Source organism: Typopeltis vanoorti, chromosome 20 (assembly GCF_054136105.1).
Source record: "Typopeltis vanoorti isolate ZY-2024b chromosome 20, IOZ_Tvanoo_1.0, whole genome shotgun sequence".
In the NCBI taxonomy this organism is placed as follows: domain Eukaryota; kingdom Metazoa; phylum Arthropoda; class Arachnida; order Uropygi; family Thelyphonidae; genus Typopeltis; species Typopeltis vanoorti.
The window spans coordinates 75324827-75351258 of record NC_143568.1 but is presented as its reverse complement, the minus strand read 5'-3'; the positions used below and the strand labels follow the sequence as shown (position 1 = coordinate 75351258).

Genomic DNA, 26432 nt, shown 5'->3' with positions numbered 1-26432 from the left:
AAGAACAACAATTCGACATTCACACAGTATCTATTATACCTCGCCTTGAACTCATTCACTGTCATAGCACCCACAACAGACTCTGGCAGCTTATTCCACTCATTCACCACTCTCCAAGTAAAAAACCTAGTTCTAACAGCCCTGCTAACCACACTCTTGCCCAGCTTCCATGTATGGCCCCTAGTCCTCCCACCACCAATCCTATTCTCAAAAATATCTTCTGGATTAATCCTATAGAAACCCTCCAGTAATTTGAATGTCTCAATCATATCACCCCTTTTCCACCTATCAACTATATTGAATTAAAAATGAAACAGCTTGAAAACAAGTACTAAAACTTAGTCCCGGTGACAAACTGAAGAAAATATTGACTGATTCAGCTAAGGAGGGAACATATGAAGTTGTCTGCAAGAAGAGAAAAATAAGAATACCATGGTGGATGCAAAATGTTAAAGCAGCAGCCCTAAAAAAGAAGAAAGCATACTGAAAGTTCCTAGTAAATAAGTCAGTAGATGCCAAAGTAGATGGGAAGATGCTGATAAGAATACAGAAGATAAATATCAGGAAAATGGCAAAATGTTCTAGTGGTTATTGAAAAAGCTTAGAAGTGGAAGAACGAGTACTGTAAAAAAAAATTAAAAACAAAAATTATGACAAAAGTGACATAAAAATTGAACATAAAAATATTCCAGATGTCTGAAGTAATTACTTTCAAAGATGCTAAATGAAATGAGAAGTGACAGAAAAGTGGTAGAAAATATTCAAGAAGAATGCAATCCAGAATACATATCAATATTTGAAGTAGAAAAAGTATCAAAAACTTGAAATGTGAAAAGCAGCTGGAGTAGATGGTATGTAGCCAGACATGCTCAAATATGGAGATATGAAAGTGTAACTTAGCAGCACCATAATTAAGAATATCTGGTCAGAGTCAAATTCTGGATAATTGGAGTGGAGCTCTCATAATACATCTATAAAAAAGGAAAATAAAGCTGAGATTTACGGGGGAATTTCTCTATTAAATATTCCGGGTAGGAGTTATGCAAGTCCACAATTTTTCTTATCCTTGAGAAGAGGATAAAAAAAAATTGTGAAAGGAAAACTTAGGGAAGAACAAGCTGGAGGTTCAGGTGAAATAAAAGTTGTCAAAATCAGATTTTCACTTTAAGTTTTGTATATTTTGAAAAGGCATATGGCAAGGTGCTCAAAATGCTACAATCATATGGTGTAACATACAATCTGTATTTGAGTTGTAAGTCAGAATTGAAGGAGATACAGAAGATAGTTCAATGCTAAATCAGATGTGAAACAAGGGTGCACATTATGTCTACTGTTATTCATCATTATTTAATGATGAATAACATCATCATTAATTGGCATTATTTAATGCCACATTATTAAGAAATGTGGCATTAAATCTGATATCAAAATTGGAGATGTTAATCTCAACACTTGACTCTATGAAGGTGATGTTATACTTCTAAAGAAAATCCAGTACAAGTCGTCTGCAGGATTCCTTTATTAAATTGAATAACTTAACAAATTTGGTATGAAAATCATCAATAAAAATACAAGAACTATGAATATAAATAGGCACACTGAAAATATCAGCTACACATGTGGTTGTTTTAGGAAAAGGTACAATCAATAAAAATTCATATACACAGATGAGAGTAATGTTATTTATTGAGATTAGCTGAGTTGTTAAAAGATACTTCTGTTTCAATTAGAGGATCACATTTTATAACATATGATTTCGTGAATGCACATACTGTTTTTTGTTTGTTTGTTTTGTTTTTATTTTTAAGATTTTGCAAAAGCATTGAACGGGCATGGTTAGTGATGAAGCCAGTAAATTGCTGAAGAGAGTTTCAAAGGTGGAACATAGGGAATGGGCAAAAGATCATCCCTGAAAGTCATGCAGGGGAGTGATGAGTAAGAAAAAATTATATTTTAGATTTTTTGCCGGGAAAGGCTGGATGTCAATCTAGGGAACAAGAACAAGTAACACGCATTTCACCTGTCTAGTGAAATGTGTGTTACTGAGGATAAGGATAGCTAACTATTGAGAGAAAAAAAGGCAAATTGTTTTGTTAGCAACAAAGATGATCAGGTTATCCTCACTCAATTTTAAGAGGGTATAGAGATCAGTGTTTAATGGCATTAGTTGCACACAATGTTTAATCACAGGATATATTATACTTGACAAAAAATTAATTCTTATTTTACTCCTTTACCCATGCATAAGCAAACAAAGGATCAAAATAAAGGATTAAAACAAGAATATATTTTTTCTTGAAAGTTTTTTTCACTTGGTTACAAATAAAATTAAAGATGTCAAGACATTATATTCTTATTTCATGCACAAACTTTGTTTTCCTACACTTGGACAAAGGATAAAACAAGAATATGATTACTTGGCATCTCGAATTTAAGAATATAATTTCTAGTTAAGTATAATATACTTTGTGTCCAAGCAAAAAACCTCTTTAAGCCTGGGATGTCTGACACTACTGGTTTGTCAAATGAGGAGGGCAAAGGATTAAATGAAGCACTATCAGCAGCAAGCATAATTTATAATTGCAAAAAAAAAAAAAAAAACAATCATAATTTCAATATGTGATTTAGAAGAAACACATATCTGTTTATACTCATTTAATTCATTCTTCTTTTTTTTTTTTTTCATTATTACTGTTTAGTACTGAAAAAAAAAAAGAATATTGCAGGAACTGCATACTGGAGGTGAAAAAAGAGAATGCAAAAAAAAAAAAAAAAAAAAAAAAATCTTGCTGCTTCTCTCTTTGAAAACTTGAGGAAAATCTGCCACTTTCACATGAACTACTACCAAACTACAGCTGAAACCTTTCAAAGGATTCAACACCAAATTTTTCCAAATCACATTCTTCCAAACCAATCTTACTTGGGCCATCTGCTTAGTGATGGTTTGAATAAGTTTGTCTGGTCACTGAATAGGATTTCCAGATTATTTAACTCTTGGCCTGCCCATGGTATTACTGTACAATAAAGTGTATAGCTTTTTGCGATTAGTATTCCCATCCATTTGGGAGGGGAGAAGAAAAGCAAGTAAATTCTATAAGGCCTATTATTGCTTGTTCTCTGACTACGCATTGTCTATTCTCAGTGGAGCGGTGGGGGGAGGACCTCTGGTTACCAAAAAAAAAAAAAAAGGCAGAGAGATAATTTTGCTCCTCCTATATCTATCTATATATATATAATCAGCATCTCCATTTGAGATTACAACATCACCATTTTACTGTAAGCAAATTTGAGATTTATACAGGATAATTAATCCTTCATGAGAAAGAGATCTATCCTTTAAGATGCCAAGGATTTGAAAAATATTTTTATGTTCATTATAAAAAAAATGTTATAGTTAGCTTTCCAACTTCATTTGAAGTATAGTGTCTTTTTAAATAAGTTATATTTAAAAAGACACTATAGTAAATGAAAAATTTAAATAAAATACTTTTCACGATCCATTCACAATTAAAAATTATTTCTCAAATGGGAAATACGTAACATTTATAAAATAATATTAAGAACAAACAAGTCAACCATAAAAAAGTATGGGGTCATTATTCTTTTTCTACACAATTTATGTTCAATATTTTACACATCAAACAGATGTCGCATATCTGCTAAACACAGTGCTTTATATTTTTTGCTGCTATTGTAGTCACACTCCAACACACTGCTTGCCAGGTTAGACTTTTCCTGTTGAAGAGAAGCTATTTTTTCTTCTATTGTGTCTTTACAAAGAAACTTATGAATATAGACTTCTTTCTTCTGTCCTAATCTATACACACGATCACATGCTTGATTTTCCAATGCTGGGTTCCAATGAGAATCAATAAGAAACAGATGATTGCCTCCTACAAGGTTTAAGCCAACGCCACCTGCTTTCAAAGAAAGTAACATTACAGGAGCTCCCTTGGGATTGTAATTAAAATCTTGCACCACTGACATTCTGTCTTCTGGTTTTGTACTACCAAAAATAGTATGATATGGTATGGCTTCCACTTTCAGATGGTGTGCTATAATTTCTAACATAGAAACCCATTGAGAAATGATAACACATTTCACCACATCAGAAGCAGTAGTTTTTCTGATCTCTTTAAGTTTCTTCATCACAGCCTCAAGCTTACTGCTAGCAGCAGAGAGGCAAAAATCAGAATCATTCTGATATCTTTCTAATTTCAAAAATTCTCTATGATGTTGAGGACCAGAATCAGCCACACATTTTTCATCTGTCTGCTTTCTGCTATCATTTCGAACAATATAATTGGTCTTGTGATTTTCAATACTTGATACATCATCTTTATCTACAGATTTGTCCACAGAAGTTGATAATTCATCGACATTAGGTTTTTGAAGAAGATTAAGGTGACAACAGCACTGTTGTAGTCGTAACAGCAATACTAACAATTCTGAATGTTGAGCTCTTTTGTGTGAACTAGATAATGCATAACTCATAACTAGTTTATCATTGGAAGAATTTTTTTGTTCTTGATGTTGAATATATGATGCTAATGTGCTTTTTGACAAACTGTACAGTTTTTCATAAATTTTCCTTTCTTTCTGTGATAATACAATAAAATAAGTTGTTATATTTTTTGATGGCAAAGTAACCAAAGGCTGTCCTGTTGAGGTCTTCTGAGTCTTTGTACGTCGCAATAATATAGTCTTTAGCAAAGTATTTAATCTTTCCATTCCTTGAACTGAACTGTTATCTATCCATTTCTTCCATACTTCCAGTTGGTCATATGGACTAAAGCACAAAAATTTAATTAGAGAAAACATATCCAACAAATTATTGTGAATTGGAGTTCCACTTAGGGCCCATCTATATCTTGCTTGAAGTTTATATATAGCTTTAGCTGTCAGTGATTTGTAATTTTTAATACTATGAGCTTCATCTAGAATAATTCTTTCCCAGTGGATCTGTAGAAAGATGGTATTATTTTGTTTTTCCTCTTTCTTATCTAAAGATCTGGGAGAATTCCTCTCAGTTACAAAACAAGCTCCCACTTCTTTACTCACAAGGTTATATGTGGTGACAACCATATCATAACTCTGAATAACATTAATATTCTTTTCACGGTTAGTTCCATGATATAATAAAACTTTTAGTGCATTGTTGTGACAATGACAACTTGCTTCCATCTTCCACTGATGTATTAAAGATGCTGGGCAAATAACCAACGTACCACCAATGGGATTTCGGCCTTTGATGTTGTCCATTTTAAGATCTTTGCCTAATTTTGCTTTGTGTTTCAAAATAAGAGATATCATAGTAAGGGTCTTGCCAAGACCCATGTCATCTGCTAATATACCCCCATATGGATGATGTTGTTCTCTCCACAGAAGCCAGGCAAGTGCCTGTTTCTGATGACTCATTAAGGTAGACTTCAGGCCCTTGGGATTTTCTTCTTCTGCTTCTTGTGATGGGCAAGTTTCAAGTAATTTATAAAGTTTTAAAACAGCATCTTCTCTGACACTGCTGTATGAATTATATTTGGGCACATGCTTTAATGAAGCATAATGTGGCTTCTGAACTGAATGCTTCTGGAACTGACTTGGTGGGGCATGACATTGATTATGCTCTATTAATATTGTACCTTGCCCCTTTTCACATATGTTTTCTGGTTTATTAACCACCAATTTTTCATGCTTGGACACTTTACTATGTGCATCATCCTTGTTATCTAAAGATGTTACAGTTTTATTTTCGAGATTAAGATTTTCTAAAGCTAACTCAAGTTCTGATATCTTCTTCTTTAAACGGGCTCCATTATCTGGCAGTTTTGAAAGTACAACTTTCTGATATAGCTTCTTGGCTTGAGTTAACTGATTTTCTAATGTCAGTTTATTAAACTGCACCTCTAGGGAAAATTTATCCTCCATTAATTCTTTCTTATCATTTGGTTTCTCACAATTTTCTTTGATATCTATACCTGTGCTTTCAATGTTTTTCACATTACGTGAAACAGACTGATTTTCAGGCCTCTTTCCACTTACAAACAACTTGTTGGAAGGCCTTAAATGGGCATCATTTATTTTTAAAGGTAAATTTTCATGCCTCTCTGCTCCCAAATATTTTTCCTTTGAATGCAAATAGCTATTATAAGTACCTGTATTATCACGATGGCCTGCTTCACTAGTATGTTTTATCTTTTCATCTTTTCTAGCAGGTATCAGTGTTTTATCTATAACTGCATGTAAAAGCATATTTTTCTTCGATGAAGAGCTGCCTCGCCAATGAGCAAAGCTTGGACTTTCTGGAAAGATTGCTTCTTTTTTGTGTGATACAGTGCTGCTCAGATGTGCAAAGCCATCTTTATTAATATTCAAAGACTGCTCTGAAAACAGAGTAGCCTTATCCATGTTTTTAATATCAGAATTCTTCTCTGATTTTGAAGCAGACTGATTTTCAGTTTTTCTATTCATATTTGATCTGTTCTTAACAGAAGAATTAAAACGGGAATCATTGTTATCATGGCTGTCATTTCCCAAACATTTTTCCATGAAATACACATCATTATTGTAAGTGGCATGATTGTCACCACATCCAGCTAATTTATTTTGTTTAAGATCTTGTTTGCTGGGGACTGAATGACTATGATTATTGCTACAGCTATCTAATTTATTCTGTTTGAGATTTTGTTTGCTGAGGACTGAATTACTGCTATAAGTAGCATGCTTATCAACATGTCCTGCTAATTTACTGTGTTTGAGATCTTGTTTATTAGGGACTGAATGACTGCTATAAGCAGCATGATTATCACCTTCTCCAGCAAATTTATTCTGTTTGAGATTTTGTTTGCTTAGAGCTGAATGACTGTTATAAGTAGCATAATTATCACAATATTCAGTTAGATTGTTCTGTTTGTGATCCTGATGACCAGATACCACTAACTTATCTTTTGTTGTAGTCGAATGCTTTCCCTTCTTAGTCGAGTTATCTCGCCAATGAACAAAACTCGGGCTTGATGGAAAGGTTGTTCTCCCTTTCTTTTCTAAGACACTACTACTCAACCTGGCGAAACCATCCTTATAATTTTCATTCGAAGGGCATTCTGATGGCGCAATTGTTTTTTCTATTTCTTTACTCCCCGTAAAATCGGAAGGCATCAAGATGCCTTCCGATTTTTCCTTATTCGGGGCGTTTGTTCTTTTTACAGTTTGATGTGACACAGGGTATAAATTGCCAGGGCACTGTTCACAATTCGATTCTGCTGGAACGGAAAAATATGCATTAGCTTTCATACTCCTCCCGACAGACTGGGTATCTTTTTTCTTGTTAATAACATTGGACACCGTTTTGGAAGAATCACGTTGGCTTTCCTCAGTAGACATTTCAAACCTTTATTTACTTTTACAAAATAAAGAATAACATCAGAATGCTTTTCATTGTTAACACAGAACAACCTCTACAAAATCCAAACATACATTATCACACAAAATCCAAAGACGAAATTTCAATTCACACGCGAAAGTAAATTTTAACTCAAAAATACCTCCAATATGGCCGACAAAAGCGCCATGCAGTGTATGTATATATATATATATTTCAAATTTGAACACAGGTAAAGGTCAATAGCCTAACTTCGCCAAATTAAATAATAATAATATTTCGGAATAAATTATATACAAGTAATGGACAAAAAAATGGAAACATTGAGGTCATCTCTCGATTCCATTCTAACATGCAATAAACGGCGGCAGTCCTCCATTTGACTTTACACACATCCTTATGAATCTCGGAATCGTTCGATGCTGTTGGCACACTCAACCTCGATGCGTCTTTGGACTCCCTGGAGGTGTCACATAATAATAACTAATAATAGTAATATTTGCATATCATTTTCAGCTGTGTTTGGCGTATCATAGACATTGTATTGACTACTGATGACGCTACCCAATAGCTCAATGTTTCATGAAGTTGAAAGGGACGTTGAGTCCCTTTCAAAGTCATGAAAAGGTGTGTATATAAGGATGTGTATGTGGAGGTTCAAAAATAGGCTGGCTACTGCTCAGCACTTGTGGAAAAATTCAACACCGGTCGTGAGAAACCCATTAAACTAAAAATCTGCTTCGAGAACTACAGAGAGTAAGATATCACGGTCGGATTGCCTTACGCAAGCGTTTGGTCACTCCCATCAAAGGCATGATTGTTGGAGCGAGCAATAGGACGAAAGCGCTTACTACAAGAGAGAGAAAGAGAGAGAGAGAAAGAAATTTTTTAGCATTCATGGGCTGTACCACAAAAAAAGGATCGCAACTACTGAGCAATTGTAGAAAAATTCAACACCGGTGGAGAGAAACCCATTAAACAAAAACTCAGCTTCGGGAACTAAACAGAGTTAGTTACCACAGTCGAGCTGCCTTATACAAGCCTTTGATCACTCCATTCAACGCACATCGTAGCGTCCAGTGATACATGATCACAGGAAGCAGGCTATACAACAGTGGAGGGGTGTGATATGGTCCGATGAATCAACTTTCACACATTTTGCATTCCAACCAAAATATTTATTTACAACTGTTAAAGTTTTTGGTGATGTAGTGTCAGGGTTTATATTTTTGTCCATTAGTTGTATATTCCCTTAATGACAGGTTGTAGGGGATGGGAACTTTTATTTCCTATGCTGAAAACCAGGCGAACTACATCATTTCTTCTAATGGAAAGTAAACTGGATGCTGCACGTTATATTTCAATCATAAATGATCAACTTCATTTCTTGTTGACATACTTTTCTGCTATGCAGCCAGTCACGATTTAACTGGATAATGATCCCATTCATCGAGCAAATGTGGTCACCAGTGGTTTGCAGGAAGTGAAGGTGAGGTATCCTGTCTGCTGTGATCATCACAATCGCCAGACTTAAATCCTATAAAACATTTATGATCATTTTGGAGCGAGATCTCAGGAACCATTTCCCACCTCCAAAGAACAGAGGCGAATCTATCCATTTACGACGAATGGTACAAAATTCCTACTATTAGGTTCAAAGCACTGACAGAGTCTCTCCCTCGAAAAATGCAGACTGAACTTGATCCCTACGGAAGACCAACGCCATAATAATCGAAACTTGTCAGGTTTTATATTTTTGTCCATTACCTGTACATTCCTCTAATGGCAGACTGGGGGATGGGAACTTTTATTTTCTATGCAGAAAATCAGGTGAACTATATCATCTTTGGAGCAACGTTAAGGATGTGTAAGTTGAAGTTCAATTGGAGGTAATAATAATACGAAGGTCAATGAGCATGGTTAGGAAAATGTTGAAGGATGAACTACACTCTGGGTTCGGCCATTTTGAGTGTGTCACAAGAGGTAAATCAGAAAGTTTCCCAAATGGGCCAAGCAGACTATAGATTTAAATATAAAGAAAAAGCAACGGAGTAATTTATGTCTATGAACAAATGCTAGGAGCATTAGAAGCAAAGAAAAAGAGTTTGATACTTTGTTGAATACGTTGTGGAATAAAATTGTTAAAATTAATGAAACTCGGGTCTCAGAGTCGGATTTAGTTACTGGAAACGAGTGTAAAGGAAATAGCATTTTTAGGAATAACAACACAGGAGGGAGGAAAAGAAGGAATCACACTAATGATATCAGTTGACTTGAGTCCCTTTGGAGACAGAAACACATGAAGGCAGTAATACCAGATTTAACAGTGAGTTTGAGACTATCTGGTGTAAATTGCAGGCTAACGGTGGAACTGCACTGCTTGGAAAGACCAACTGAAAAAAAAAAGTCAAAACAGAACAAACAGCGATGGATTCTACTTTGATAAGTAGTAGGACATCCATTCGCTGCGATGACTGCAGCAATCCTACAGAACATACAGGGCACAAGCGTAAAATAGGGATCAAATCGAATTTGGACCATTCATCCTGAAGGTATGTAATGAGGTCATGGACTATTGGAGCAGACATACCTTGAACAAACCGACTCTCCCATTCATCCGACTGATGTTCAGTAGAGTTCAGATCAGGGGTCTGCGGAGCTCATCAATGTAGTGTGATGAGGTTCATGTCCTAAAACCATACATTTATGACAGCAGCCTTATGACACAGTGTGCAATCTTCCTGAAAGTAAAAATGGTCAGTTCCACAGAAACTACACAAGGTACGAAGTATTGTACTGTCCAGTATGTTCAAATAGCTCTCGGAGTTCAGAATTCGTGGCAACACAAATAGAAGTCCGAGGCGAAACTGGAAAAAACGGAACCATATCATTATATCGCCATCTCCAAAATTCATAGTTGGGACACGCACTCTGGAAAAAGTCGTTCACCTGGAATTCGCCATGCCGACACTCATTCATCTGTTTGGTAAAGGGTTTAGCATTAATCGTCGCTCCTTAACAGCTTTCCAAGCCTTCACGTCCCAATCAATACGCTCTTTGCACCACTGAAGACTAAGCTGTATGTTGGTTCAGGTAACGTCGGGCTTGCAATCACAGCATCCATGGAAATGGATGGTGTGAGCCCTCGTTCTAAATACTTTTGTGCAGATTTGTGTTCCAGTCTATGACCGGACCTCCGCATTCAACGTGTCAGCCTATGAATGGCTGTTATTACATATTCTCCTTCACATCACCCTACCACCAGGTTCGGTGAATGTGGCGAATCGTCCATTTAGGGTAGCGCTTGGATGGAGCGCAGCGAGTTGATTTCCTGCGCTTCCATCTCAGTATAATATCAGTGATTGTTGACCTGGGATGGCCCACTTCCTGAACAATTTGCCGAACAGATAGGCTTGCAACATGTTATCCTAACACCAAGCCTCTTTCAAATTCTGCTAGTTCCATTTTCTCAGCCATTTCACCTCAATGCAGTTGCCCTGACTTGAAAACATATTTCTCCAATTTATACCGGCTACAAACACTCAACTGGTTACACGGTATAATTTATCACGTCGTGAGGGTGTCCGTTGACGACTTTCCTGGTTTCCAGCTTTCCATATTAGAATGTTGCTACAGACCTGGCGGTTCAGTTGCTCGTGATGAAGAAATGCATCGCCAAATTACCCTGATGGGTACTAATTACTCATTAGTAATTATAACGAGCGACTTAAATCATCCGACTGTTTGTTTGGGTGGCACGGGAAGAAAGAAGCCCAATTTATTGAGCAGTAGCAAGACAACTTTCTCAAGCAGCATGTGAAAGAAGCAACTTCAGGACAAAAAAACTGTTAGATTTGATCATAGCATCAGAAATAGTCTGATTTAAGGATGTGACTGATTTGCAACCAGTATTAAACAGCGATCATGCTATACTGACCTACGATGGAGTAGCCAATTATATATGGAATGTTTCAATCAGGACAGATTACATATCGGTAACTGAATTGTACGGATTTCGGCAGTGAATAAGAAGCTTTGAAAAGTTGTTAAATGATGGGGATATATGAATAAGTCTCTAGATTTCTAAGAACAAATAGATTGAGAATGAAATGGTTGTGCAGGCTGATTAAACAAGAGATCCATAAAAAATTATGTGGAAATAATTTCGTGAAATAAAAAAACAGGAGTAATAAAATATAAAAAGCTCAGACTAGAAATGTTACTAGTATTGTATGGGAAGCTAAGGTGGAGTGTGAAAAGAAATTAGTTGTGCAGACTAAAAGCAAATGAAAAGAATTTAATCGTTATCATTCAAGTAAAAGGCAGTGGAAGAATGAATGCGAAAGTATAACTTTACTGGATGTGCACGGTACTCTTGTAACCTAGGAAGGTTTCGAAGTACAAAACACGAGTGTTCAACATGCCAAGATCAGTCATACTGATGTACAAATCACACACACAATCATAATCATACTATAGGTAACAAAACACACGTGCTACCACTACATCGGATGAAGAGATAGAAGTATAAAAGAAGACTCTCGACCGGTTGAGTAATCTGAATAAGAATTCGGCAATAGGGACAGACAGGATATTAGGACGTATGCTACAGGAATGTTCAGGCATTCTTGGTAGGCACTTGGCAATGTGAAGTTGACATTGTATAATATGAATCGTAGATAAGGAAAGATCCTACATGAATGGAAAGAATGTATGATAATCCCATAGGAAAAAACTAGCAACAGATGCGTCTATCTATCTATCTATGTATCAGCATCTGCAGAGCGATTCTGAAGATATTAAAGAACTTGTAAAAACTCGCATACAAAAACGGGTGAGCAAGGAAGCTATACTTTACAAAGACAGCATGTGTTAACTAAAATAATATCATATCTGAGAAATTTTCTCATACTTTATTATAAAAAGTTATGGCGGAGTTAGATAAACGTTATGAATACACTATAATACTCTTCGATTTTACTAAGGCATTTAATAGGATACTACATGAAAATCTATCGTACAAACTGAGAATATGCGACTGGAATACAAACGATCGCTTTGAATAAGGTGACAAGTATGGTATGCGAGAAGACAAGAAAGAAAGGGCTTTTAGGACATGCGAAAAAGAAGAGTGATAAAGTAAAATTTGGAAGTCAGTTGCTATATATCGTGGAGGTGAGTTGAAAAAGATGGCTATGATTGAGAATGAGTCAGTGCGCAAATTGTTCAGAGGTAATGGGCTGGATTGTGTGGACTTATGAAATAAGTTTGATGGAAGGAAGGATTCATATAAGGCTAGAATTTAAACGGAGTTGGTGTCATAAGTCTTGAGAAAGAGTTGTTCAGTGAAATTTCGGAAGTACAAGTTCAGGGAAATTACAACGTTCAAGTGGGGATGAAGGTAAACTTGCAACCTGCAGGTCATTAAGTGGAGTGATCACATGATGTAAAATGTAGCAGCCCAGGTTAACTTTAGTCGAATAAATAACACAAAGGAGGTCGTGCGATGAAGAAGGTATTACAGTTTATGTAAACTAATGCCAAAATATTACACATAAGATTAAGCAATTTTTCGTGTTGATTAGCACTACCTAGACAAAGGTTATTGGCATTAGTTAGAAGTGGTTGACTGAGGGTGATATGGTCACTGGAATAGAATGCAGGGGATCTAGAGTCTTCAGAGGGGAGAAAAGGAACAGGAAGGGAGATGGAATTTGCTAATGATGGCAGAATTATTATTATTATTATTATTATTAGAGACCTCCAGGTAATCAGGAACTCATCGAGGGAGGCCATACTATTCGCACCAGCTGTCATACCAGTTCTTGCACATAAAACATCTTAGATTGGAAAGAGGAAGGCATGGAAGGAAATGAAATTTATACAGTTACTAAGAGACAATTACTTATGGCAACATCTATGGAGAGGACACGAGGTTCAAGAATCCTGAATCTGATCATTACATCAGAGAACTTAACATTAACCTATCTAGATACCCTGCCTATGTTTGGAAAAAGTGATCATGTCCTCTTCACCTGGGAGACTACACAGACAGGCAGGATATTCTGTTAAATACTTATATGCTTCAGTAAAGAATTGCACAGAAAGAAAATGGTGTGGTGAGGATTATAAAGAAAAAAAAGGTGACAGCATGTGCATGAGGCACAGGTATGACAATAGAGTGTGGCAAGTAGGGTAAGCAAGGCTAAAGCTAATTGTGAGAGAAAGCTAGCTGACATGGCTAAAGGAAATCCTAAAGGATGGAAGGATGATTTTAAAAAGTGCTGATGGTGGGAGGTAAGAGATCCAAACCAAATAGCTGAATTACTTTAAATATTGCAGAACATCAATACGAACATCCCATGGGATTAGATGACATGTCGGCTCGTGTATGGCAAGAATATCCAAGGGAATTATTCGGTCCTCTTACTAAGCAGTTTAGTTTAGTGTTTATTACTTGTAAGGTGCCAATTGACAGAGGATAAATATCCCTTTGCATAAAGGAGTCTCCAAGACACACGCAGCAAACTACAGTCCAATCAGAGTATATCAGTAGTGGTTAGGGTATTATAAAATTGGTGCAAGACAGAATTCAGGATTGGGTCGGTAGGAATATGATATATGGAACAACATGGTTTTGTGAAGGGTAGATATTGCCTTAGTAATTTGCTTATTTTTTATAATCAAGTAACATTGGAATTTGAAAAAAGAAAGTGCTACTCAGTAATATTGCTAGATTTTGTAACAGCATTTGATAATATTCTACGTAAACCTCATTGCATAAATTGAAGAAAAATGAGGATGGATATAATTCTGGTTATTTGGATTAGAGAGTGCCTGAGGAACAGATATCAGAGTGATTTATGCTGAATTTCGGCTATAACTACACTCACAGAAAGGGACCATGGAATCGAATGGAAGATGATTTTGCAAAAAACATTCAGAACCGAGACTCGCAACATGAATTTCCATGGTACGACAGCAACATACAAGTCGAACAATACCTGAACCAACATTCAGTGCCGGGTTGAATGGTGCAACGAGCGTATAGATTGAAAACTATTAACTTGGAAAGCTGCGTTATGGAGCTGCGAATCACTCTACACCCTCTACCGAGTAGATGAGTGGGTGTGAGCGTGGCGCATAGCCGGTGAGCGTCTTGCCAATGTGCATAGCTCCAGCTGTGAAATGCGGAGATGGTGGTGTGATGGTATTATTATTATTATTATTATTATTATTATATGTTAAAATAATATATTATTATATGTTTATTTTAACATATAATAATATATATTTTATTATATTATATATAATAAAATATATATTATTATATGTTAAAATAAAAGTATGGTACTGCTTTTCCTGGTTTGGCCTCAGACCTGTCTTTGTGGTGAGCATTGAACTGCAAGAGGTATCTGAAAATGGCTTGGAAATTCAATGTTATGTTTGCTACTGTGTGGCGTTTCTATGGAAATGACCATTGTTTCTTTCAGCAAGACAATACACCATTCGGGTGCGTAGACATGAATGTCAACACACTTGATTGACCTTCAGAGCCCTGACCTTAACTCTACTGAACATCAGTGAGATGAACTGGACTTCAGATGTGGTCAAGTGATGTCTGCTCCAATAGTCCAGGACCTAATTACATGCGTACAGGTAAAAAGGTCCAAAATTCCAATTGATCGCTATCGTACGCTTTAAATTATTCCCTGTAGGATTGTTGCAGTCATCGCAGAGAAAGGCGGTCCCTATATCTTATCAATATGGACACCATGGCTGTTGCTCCTAACACTATAGTGACTGTTGACTTCTTTTAAGGCGGTGTTTATTAGCATATATTTTAATATTTCAGTGTCGTTGACAAATATTGGTACCAATAATTTTTCTAAGTGATGTTTCAGCCGATTCTCGAGTTAATCAAACATCATAAGAATTATACACGTATAAATAGAGTTCTAATTTAATAAACTTTGCTTTCCAAAAATTTTGCCGCTTTTGCGAATGATATCAGTGAAACTTATGATTTCTATAACCTATTTAATAAAATAAAAATTAATAATTACGTTATGTTACCTTTTATGCTCAGGAATCCTATGACATTTTATGCAATAACTGCACATCTAAACTAAGGAGTGTTCATGTTTCTATGACAGAATTAGATGATTAAATTTACTTTATCATTAATCTCCTATCAACAATATCCCTCCAAATCAATCTATTATTTGTGAGCATTCCAATATTGTCATATCGTATAAACAACAACAGAAGAACAAAAAAATTAATTTAATCATTTTTTAATATTTCATTGGAATTCAACATTGTATTTTCAGAGAAATTATAATAATAAGTTTACTTCAGAGAACTCAAGCTAATTATGGTTTTGGAATGTCTCCCATATCACAGGCAAATTAAGGTCAGGAGGTCGGGGGGGGATGCTTCATGGTTGACTCTACTTCGGAAAATTGTCTCTCAGCTTATAGCTAGTTCTATGCAGCAAAGTTAACCTTTTCCGTTTATTCCTGTGCAGAGAAGTATCCGAAACATGGGCTATCATTGCTCACCTGCCATGCCAATGGCGAATTTCTATGGCAGGTCAAATAAGAACATAGTTTTAGTTATTCCAGCTAAATGCTAACAGATATTCTGACCAGTCCAGGTTGCAAGCAGAAAGAACCATACAAAGTGCAGATGTCCAAGAGGTGGAGACTGATTCTTCAGAGAATGGATGAGGGGTACTACTTGAATGTGTAGTTTGAAAGCATAAATATTTAATTTATGAAAACCTCTAGCTACCTTTTTCAGATGTAACCGGAATATAGGGGATCCGAACAATTTTCTTTCGCAATTATGTGGAAGGGATAGAAGGCGTGCTATATTTTGTCTGTTTTATAGGGATTATATCTATCTGCTAAAGGTGTTTATAAGGATAACTGAGATCTGTGGAAAAGGCTGTTTAATTAAAACAAATACCCAATATTCTGTGTCTAGGTGTTTAGTAGATTTGAAGCATGGTCGGAAAAACTTGGGTTCGATTCCCATCAGTGACGTGAGGAAACTTTATCTGGTCTCTTTCGATGAAAGGTGAGTTAGACGGTCTCATACGGAAGTAGGAGATTTTTTTCACTCGGAAACTCGCGTTTTTCATCGCCCAGAACAGGCAAACTTTGTCGTGAACACATACAGCTACAGTCATAAATATGAAAAGAAAGGCAAAGGCAAAGAAAAGCGATTATATATATATATATATATATATATATATATATATATAATTCATCTCACAGAATTTTCAAACTAGTGAGAATAATGAAATTAACAGGAAATAGAAAGACTTCATCGATTTTGATGCCTATACTAAAATTAAGAAAGAAATTCAATAACTAGACCAAACTACTCTCAGATGTTAAGCAATGTTGGAAAATTAATTTGCGAATCATAACTAAAATTTGCATATATTTGATAAATTTTTCAGCAATTCTAAATATAAAAAACAAAACTCTCTATCCCTTTTATTCTCCAACAGCTGTATAGTTCTGTGGAAATTAATCTCTATAGTGCTAGGACACCTGATGAAAGACGTTCTGAGTTCAATTCCAGTCGTCGACTACAGGAATTCTTTCTTCAACTGTTTTTCAAGTCAGTCTATTTTTGGCATGGGGAATTAAGTTTGTTTGTTTTTTCTCTGAAACTCGCGTTTTTAAATCCCCCCACTCAAGAAATCGGCCCCAGAGTTTACACCATTCAAACAATAACGTTTTGCATTAGAGTTATGGACCACGAGATGGAAGTAGTTGGCCGTACTGTCTTCACTGAATGCCACTTATTGGAAAGAATGGAGATTGATACATCTCCAGAAGTAAGGACTAAAATCGCCTCGCCTATTCCCTTCCAGGAATTAAAACCACCCACCCACCCACTTCCATAAGCAATTGGGTTGACCTCTAATCAGTTGCATAGCTAGAGCTTTAGCGTCCGGGGAAGTGCTTGAGTTTTCCCCTCTCAATTCACACCAAAAATAATACAAGAAGTCAAAACGACATATACAGGGAAATATATTAAAAACACTATGTTTAGTTTTGGAGTGAAACTTTAATTCCAACCTTCTAAAATGTTATTTTTCTTGCTTTTCTGTTAGCGAAATCGCCGATGACATTGGCAAAGTCTATTTCATAGTAATGTAGGTGATTCTTAATCAGTTTTACTTTAGAAAAACTCCTCTCACAACTAGAAAACACCTACAGCAATTATGAGGAAAATTCATAGTAGTATTACAATATTTGGAAATGAGTTATCGAGACTGTATTTTAGAAGAAACCGCAAAAGTTTAAAAAGTTTCAAAGTGCTGCCCAGGGCGAATTGTTCCCCTCTGCCCTCCCCTAGATACGCCACTGCCTCTAATCCTAACTTTTTCAAGGCGGATTCTTCAGCCGTCACTAATAATAAAAAAAATCAGCTAATGCCTTTTATTTCCAAATAGGGAGTAAAATTAGGCTGTGTTAGCCCCATCTATCTTTTGGAGACTGAGTGAGCAGTTTAATCTCCACCGGCAGCCAATCAGAGATAGCTGTGATATCGCCATGCAGTGAAGAGATGACTAACAAGTGCCGCCATTTTGTGGTCCCTCGCCCTACCACAACATTTTAATGTCTGAAAATAGTGTGGTTTTAACGTTCGATTTTCTTGAATTTAACGAAAAACCCGTCGAAAAAGGGCTTAGAAAATGGTCCTCTAGTCGGCGACTTGGTTTGACCAAAAGTATTCATTGGTACGGTCAAGCGCTATGGATTGCAAACGCCACTCCCACTGAGCTACACAGGTCTTGCCTTCACTAATAGTGAGTTCAAGTTATCAATGAACTAAAACCTTTCGAGATCGAGTAGAGAGACAATTGAGCTCCATCTGGTGTTCCTAAACTCAAACACTCATATTATTGTAATAGTATGACATCCGTGATCATTTTTTTTAAAAAGCGGTTATACACATATTTACAGTTTTTGCCCTTCAATATGCAACTGATGTGTTTTGTGAAATAGTATACACGTATATAATAGTAAAACTATTATATATATATATAATAGTTTTACAAGTGTGTATGTGTGTATATATACCCAGACATCGTTGATTTTTTTTTAAATGTATTTATTAGTGTAATATATATAGACACACACACACACACACACTCTTGAATTTTTTTTATTTATTTGTGTGTAATAGATGCTCCATGAATTTGTGGCGATCCAAATTGCAACATCATAAAAGTTTACTTTTATACAGAATTATTACTCAACCATTTAAAAAAAAAGTTTCTGGTTCTTAGACACCACATGTTAAACATTTTAAACTAATTATAATCGTCATAGTCATTAAAAAAAAAAAAAATTCAACATACATGTTTAGAACAAGAAAAGAAAAGAACACTTCCGCCACGCGTAAAATGTCATCATGAGTATGTGCGATCGGAACTTCGGGTTGTGCTTTGGTAGAAAGTTGTAAAATGAGGTGTAAAGTAATCAGGAGACAAGTAATCGCAAATGTATACTATGAGTGCTTTTATTTCCTGGTTAATGTACTGTATCCTAAGTGTGCAATAGAAGTTAACACGTTAGGTGAATGATCACAACAGTTTAAACAGTGAATAGACTCCCACTCAGCTACGTAAGAAGGTACCAAGTGTTGAGTGATCCGTACTCTGGTTCCTTGAGACACAGTATGGTACGTTTTATGAAGTCCTCATTTACACTTGTATGTAGTAATTAAAATAAGGACCAGTTGATCCGGGAACAGTCTGTTTTCAAATTTAATGTGCCTTTTCTTTCTTTCATTTCTCGTCTTTTGCCAGCTTTCTTTCCAGTGCTGTTATTTTTGAAGTGATTATATTAATGAATAGTAGTATAGATTCGTGATTACGTATTAAATAATATTTTAAATGGTTGAACTTTGCCGCCGCGCTTTTTTTTCCCCTAAGTTTTGGATTTCATTTTTGATTAATGCTACTTTGTAAGTAGCATTTACTGAGAGAAAAAAGTGATTGAAATTGAATTGTATTGGCTGCAAAGCTGATGTAAACCTGCCATGTGTTGTAATGAATTTTTAATTTCATGAATCTACCCAGAAAACTCAGGCATGTATTTCTTCTTTCCTATTATTTAAACTAGCGACCTCAACATAAATTTTACTATTCAAATGATAAATTATATCCGTTATTTAGCATCAGTAAATAAATTGTTAAGGTATGACCTACCTTTTACAGGCGTGATTCCACCATAGAGTATCATGTTAATATCTGCCCCCTGAAACCTTTAACCAATTTTTCCAATACTTTAACCACCATTCATGAGATACTAATTGGCCTGTAATGTAGCTACCTTTTATATAATGGGACTTCATACCCTCTTTCCAATCGCTTGGAACCTTGCCAGATCCAAGACACATTAAATCATCAGAACTTCAACTCCAGTTCTCTTGCATATTTTGTAGCACACAGACCAACATACTCCAGTCCCACTGCTGTATTTGCATGAATATTTTTCAATATTCTTGCATTTCTAGTTTATTGACCACATTTTTCACTTCAATCTCTGTCACATGGTAATAACTACTGAGTCTCTACCTGAATGATATATCCTTGCAAAGTGATCGCTTAGTAACCCAACTATTTCTTCTGTAACCTTTCTGCCATCAGCACTATGTAAAGTTAACTTTCCATGATGATTCTTTCTCTTACTTGCTACATAGCAAGAAAACTGTTTTTAATTATTTTGACCTGATTTTTTTAAATTAATTTTTTTTTTAAATGGATGTATATGAAAGGAAGAGAGGTAGTAGTTGTGAGCAGGGATGTGAGTAGTTGTATCTCCAGAAATATAACAGAAATTTACTCACCCATGATATTAGTCCACTTTATATAAATATTGTAAGTGATTATTATAATTATGGCTATTTTGCCTGCTTCAGTTTAGGAGTGCCCCTTGTAAAGGGGCACTCCTAAACTGAAGCAGGCAAAATAGCCATAATTATAATAGTTTATTAAGAGGAGTAACATGGGAGTTTTCCCAGAAATAATATACATAATTGTAAGTGATGTTTAATAAAACTAACTGTTATGATGACCAATATTTAAATTGTCATAAGAATTAAACAATGTATAATTCTTATGACACATTACACATAATTATACAGAAATAGCCTTTCCTTTCAAATATGGGTTTAAAATATATGTCGCTTACTGTTCATTCATATGTATCATCAGTAAGTCATATCAGCGTGGAGGGATTCATTGATGACTTCAACTTACTTTCCTTTACACTTACTAACTAAAACTTCACTCACATGACAACATACTTGCTGGTACGATGGGAGTTTTCAAGCAGTTGTAGCCATCGTACCAGCTTTCATTCTTCAAGAAATGAGGAATGAAACCTTGTTCTTATTACTCATAATTTTTCCATAAAGATCTTAAATGCTTTTCCACAACTTTGAATTCGTATCTTTATCACCAAATTTATTGAAAATGTTTTTTCATTATTATCAAAATGTTTGCTAAAATATTTTTTCAAAATCTTAATTTCTTCTTTCCCAAAATCTTCACCAGATCTTCATGCCAGGTAAGTATGAGGCAACTTTCAAATATTCCTTCATTTATTAGATTTTTTCATTCAACATTGGAATAGCTGTCTGCATGCATTACCTGAATGCCATTGTATGTCTTCTTTTTCTTTAACAAGTCTTTTGATGTTGCGGCATCACTCTTTTCCACTGGCTCATTCCTCCAAATGGAATGCCACTGCAAAGTAGTTGTTAACAAGTGCAATCAGTGCTCCACTGTATTAGATACCCACTTTACTGAATGTCGTTGATTTTACTTCAGGATTTTGTTTGTGACATGGCTGCTATATTTCCTAATTTTGAATTTTTTGTGAATTCTGGTAAAAAGTATATAATTTTTTACTACAGTTTTAATAAAGAGAGGATCTTTAATAAAATTTAAAACAATCAGATTCAAATCAGATTATGTGCACACGATGTGTTGATATAAACTCATGAAGCTGTACATCTAAACAATTGCATTGCTGTTGCTGCACTCCTCGAATTTTGTCACTCGAACAAATGTGGAGGAGGTCCACTATCTCCATCTGTTTTGCGATAAATGATGACTGTATTTACTTGAATACAATTCGCACCCTTTTTTTTTTTCAAAAATTAAATTAAAAAAATCGTGCTGTGAGATATATGCAGAGAATTTTGGAAAGTAAAGTTTTTGAAAAAACTAAATTGACGTTTAACATTAAATCCTCAGTATTCATTATAATTTATAATTGCTCACATTATTTATAAAAGGAATGAATTTAAATTTTAATTATCAATGTTATTTATGCGATCGGCAGCTACCTTCATTACACAATACATTTGAATCTTTAGGACAGTGCTTCTCTAATTAAATTAAAACAAACAGTTTTATTATTATTATTATTATTATTATTTGACACCTCCAGGGAGTTCATAGACTCATCGAGGGAGGGCACTTGCTCTACAACTCAATCTACCAACTGACTGCAACTACATCAACACCACCGACCACCACCACTGTTCCACAATCACAAACATCCATGCTCACAGCAGGATTCAAACTAGCAGCCTTTTGGCTGGAGAGCAGATATGCTAACCACTCAGCCAGCCAGGCTGGTGAAAAAAAGGACAAACATTAAACATTTCTCCATATTTCAAGCAAAAATTACCACAAAGTAATTTACAAAACTTGAGATACGTTATGGACAATCCTTCACAAATGAAAGTGGAGTGCAAAACGGACAGCAATGGTAGGCTGGTAGAGAGAGAGAGAGTGCAGCTATGAAGATGTGCATGTGATTGGTGCAGTATTAAAAGAGATCATGCAACTTAACAACAAAGGCAAGTCAATGATTGTTGAGCTGAAATGCTGATTCTCTTCAACCAAATTCCAAAATATCTGAAACTGCCATAACAACATTCACTATCTATTTCTTAAAGTTTTAAACTTTTTTCGTGTGCAATGTGTATGCAAAACTTTTTAATTTATTTTTTTGTAAAGTAACATCAGGAAAAGTGTATTATATTCAAGTAAATACAGTAGTTGTTTTGAAGAAACAGGATGATTGGGAGTTGGACCCAGCAGAGGCCACAAATCAGTCAGTTCACAAGTGAATGAAGTTGCTACTGCTGTTGTGAAGCAGGCCGTGAATAACAGTGTTGATTCTAGTAGTGCATATGCTGTATCAAAACAATGGATGTGCCTCACACAACTGTCCAGAAGATTCTGCATTTCTACCCATTCAAGATAACCCTGACACAGGAGTTGTCCCTATGGGAAAAGTCTACTGACATTCACTTTAACATTCCTTGCTCAAGTGGAGTTGGACACTGCATGGCCATCGGTGATTTTGTGGGGGAGATGAGGCTCACCTGAACAGCTGTGAATACCCACAATTGCCAGGGATGGGCTATGCAAAACCTGCATGCAATCAAATTCCTTTGTATTCACCAAAAATGGTGCAGGATAACAGCTTCGTTTATCACTGGACCATTCTTCTTTGAGGACATTTGCCAGTCAGGTCCTGTGACCTGTCAGTTACTGCCAAGAAGTATCACAATATGATAAACAGTTTTGTTGTGTTGTGCCACATCTATATCAGTGCCTATACATGGATTCAGTCCTTTTTCATGTGGGATGCCCCCCCCCCCCCTCCACACATTGGTCAAGCAGCCATGTATTTCCAGCTACCTGACTGCTCATTCACTTGATCTGATCACTATGACTTCTGGCTCTGGGGGATTTCTGAAAGACAGAGTTTATCAAGATTATTCTGATAACTTGCCAGCACTGAAAGACAGCATAACCCAGCATGTGCACATCAGTCCCAACGAGCTGATTCTGCCATTGAACATGCTGTGCAAAGGATGCAATAAAAATGTGTTATTTATGCATGAGTCACTTTTCTCCATCTATATTTGGTACATCATACAGTGCACCTGGCAGAAAATTTTGGAACTATTTTTTTTTCTTGCCGTGCATTTCCCACTGCATGGCCGCCTCGTTCACCTTATCTGACCCCCCTTCTATCTTTTCTCAAAAACAGGATTTATTGGAATCGTATTGATAACTTGGCAGCCCTGAAAAGCAGTAATGCTGTACAACATCAGTCCAGTCCAGCTGTATTGTTCTGTTGAACACACTGTGCAAAGTGTGCAGTTTGTGGCATACTAGGAAGGGCAGAATGTTGAACAGTACAGTCTGTAAATGCATAATGGAAGTGATTAAAAATGTGTTATTTATGCTTGTGTCACTTTTCTTCTTCTTACACACAGAGAAAAATTACATCTACATTCAATATGCCATACAACGTTCCTGGTGGTGAATTTTGAAACTAGCTTTTTTTTGCTCTCAGATATCACTATTCATGATGCACAATATATTCATCCCTGCCAAGTTTTGCAGCATTTGAGATCTTTGTTGACTATCACTCCAGGTACCTGATTATCATCCACTTCCTGTGTGCATTTTCCTCAGCCTTACATCAGAAGATTTACCATATTTACTCAAATATAACTCGCCCTGACATATATCTTGCATCCCTGTTTTACTTTATGAAAAAAGAAATTAAAAAGTTTCCCATATACCTCACACACGAAAAAAAGTTTGAAACTAAGAAATACCTAGTGAATGCTGTTATGGCAGTTTCAGATATTACGGAATTCAGTTGAAGAGAATTAGCATTTCAACTCAACAATTGTCGACTTGCCTTTGTCGTTGAGTTGCGCGATCTTTTGTTAATACCGCACCAGTCATATGCACATCTTCGTAGCTGCTCTATCTCTACTGCCTACCATTTGCTCTCTGTTTCGCACTCCGCCTTCACTTGTCATTAGTCATTCGTGAAGGATTATTCATTACGTTTCTCAAGTCTTGTAAATTACTGGTAATTTTTCCTTTAAATATGGAGACACATTCAAGTTATATTGCTGGTTTTAAACTCAAAGATCATATGATTCCGAAATGATAAAAGGACAAGCAATAATGAAACTGTTTGTTTTAATTGAATTACAGAAGCATTGTCATTAAAGATTCAAATATAAGATGTGATGAAGGGAGCTGCTGATTGCATAAATAACATTGATCAGATCTCCCCCCTCCTTAGACTGACATTTACTTCCAGCCTCTCCTAGCATAAAACTGCATTAGTGGCTTCCTTGGATTCTAAAAAAAAACTAGACATTATTTTCTGCTCAAGAATCTATTTTACACCTACTCAGCTGCTAACCAATACAAATCCAAAATTCACCCATTCTGGGAATACTGTTCACACATTTGAAGTGGTGCACCTAAAACCTTTCTAAAAATTCTTGATGCTATCCAGAGGAGATTTGGCTCATAGATGACCACTCCCTCACAGACTCACTTTGCCCTCTCTTACAGGTATAGTTTCAACTCAAATGTTCCACTGAGCTGGCAAACATTATTCCTCCACTTTCTGTTATACCTGTTAAAACAAGAGTAGCTGCTGCCCAGCATCCCTTTACTGCAAACACATCTTCTCTTACTCATTTATTCCATCTACTTTTACCCTCTGGGATAGCCCTCATCATAATGTTTCCCAACAACTACAACCTTTAGTTCTTCAAGGAAAACAATTGAGAAAGAAGAAATCAATAGATTTCTTCTTTCTCAATCCTTACCTGCACCCCCCCCCCACACACACACACGGCACTGATATGCTATAGATTTTTTACCTGTTATATGTAGGTTTAAAAAAAAATGATTGCCAATTTCCTCTTTGGTTTTCACTGTGTCATGGTGGATGGCTTCCTTTCTCAAATATTGGTGAAGATTTCTTCATTATTATCACTCCCAGGATTAGATCATTCCCAAGTTGCTCTAATCCTAGGACAGAATCTTGAGGTCTTTCACTGGTTACCATACATGGCAATTTCAGGGACAGCCCTTCCCATACACCACTTGCAGGTATATTTCAGATAGTATCTCTCTCTCTCTCACACACACCAACAACTTCCTTCTTTCAGACAGTTTCCTGTTCTTTCTTTCTCTAATAGATTATCATATCTAATATAGATATCCTTATTTTCCTCAATATGTGCAATTTACCATGTAACAGTTTGTTAAATGTCTTTATGAAATCCAAAAATGTCACTGTAAGAGTACCTAATTAGCACATTTATTCACTTTTTTTCATAAAATGCACATAAATTGTTAAAGCAACACTTATGAGACTCATACTGAGTGTTATAGAGAATCATATGCTCCGCTACCAGTCGTGTATTTTAGTCCTTACCAGTTCTATTAGTACTTGAAACACAACTATAAATATAATTGAACTTATTTATAATTGGAAATCACTGTCTTAACATCTCTATATTCAGCAGCAGCACTATTTTACTTTCGTTCTACATTCTTGCCTATTTCAAGACTCCCATTAAACAAGGTACAATGAATTCCGTTACCTATTAACTTTTTTTATTCATTTGTATGAGGTTCTCCCCATTCCTCCACTGTCTCTTAGGACTGGATGAGCCCTCCTAGTGAGGGATTAAATATGTATTTTATGACTGTAAATCCATGTGTGTTCACAGACCAGTTTACCTGTTCTGAGGGACAAAAAAAATCTGAGTTTCCAGGTAAAAAAAACATCTACCTCTGTGAGGCTGGTGGCTAACTCACCTTTAGTCAAAAGAGACCAGATAACGGTTTCTCACATCATGGACAGGAATTGAACCCAGGTCTTTTTAACCAAATGGCATCATCTACTGATTGAACTACAGAGGCTCACCCATTAACTAAAAATACACAACGATATTGTATATCATCCAACCCTGCACTTTCTAGTTCTTTAACTTCTAGTTCCTCCAGTATTTGCTTCCCTTTTGGGCTTTGCACAGCATCATTCTCACTAGTATGAAATATGCTGAAAGAATGCCTTTAAATAATTTGATTACATCTGCTGCACTGGTTGCCTTGCTACTATCACCATCTACCAGCTTTAACTTTCTGTAATCATTTCTCTTGCTT

The 26432-nt window shown here is 35.9% G+C and overlaps 2 protein-coding genes across 3 annotated transcripts in view; one reads left to right on the top strand and one right to left on the bottom strand.

Annotated features, from left to right (window-relative positions):
* Positions 1–2826: 2826 nt before the first annotated feature.
* Positions 2827–7495, bottom strand: LOC150095575 (transcription termination factor 2-like). Its single transcript, XM_090410091.1, has one exon. The coding sequence runs from the start codon at positions 7375–7377 to the stop codon at positions 3631–3633; it is 3747 nt and encodes a 1248-aa protein (XP_090266217.1). The 5' UTR covers positions 7378–7495; the 3' UTR covers positions 2827–3630.
* An 11281-nt stretch (positions 7496–18776) lies between these two features.
* Positions 18777–26432, top strand: part of LOC150095574 (uncharacterized) — a 148531-nt gene continuing 140875 nt past the window's right edge. For both annotated transcript variants that reach the window (XM_090410180.1, XM_090410179.1), the window contains exon 1: positions 18777–19087. The gene's annotated coding sequence lies outside the window, so the exon portion shown is untranslated. The remainder of the gene's footprint in view (positions 19088–26432) is intronic.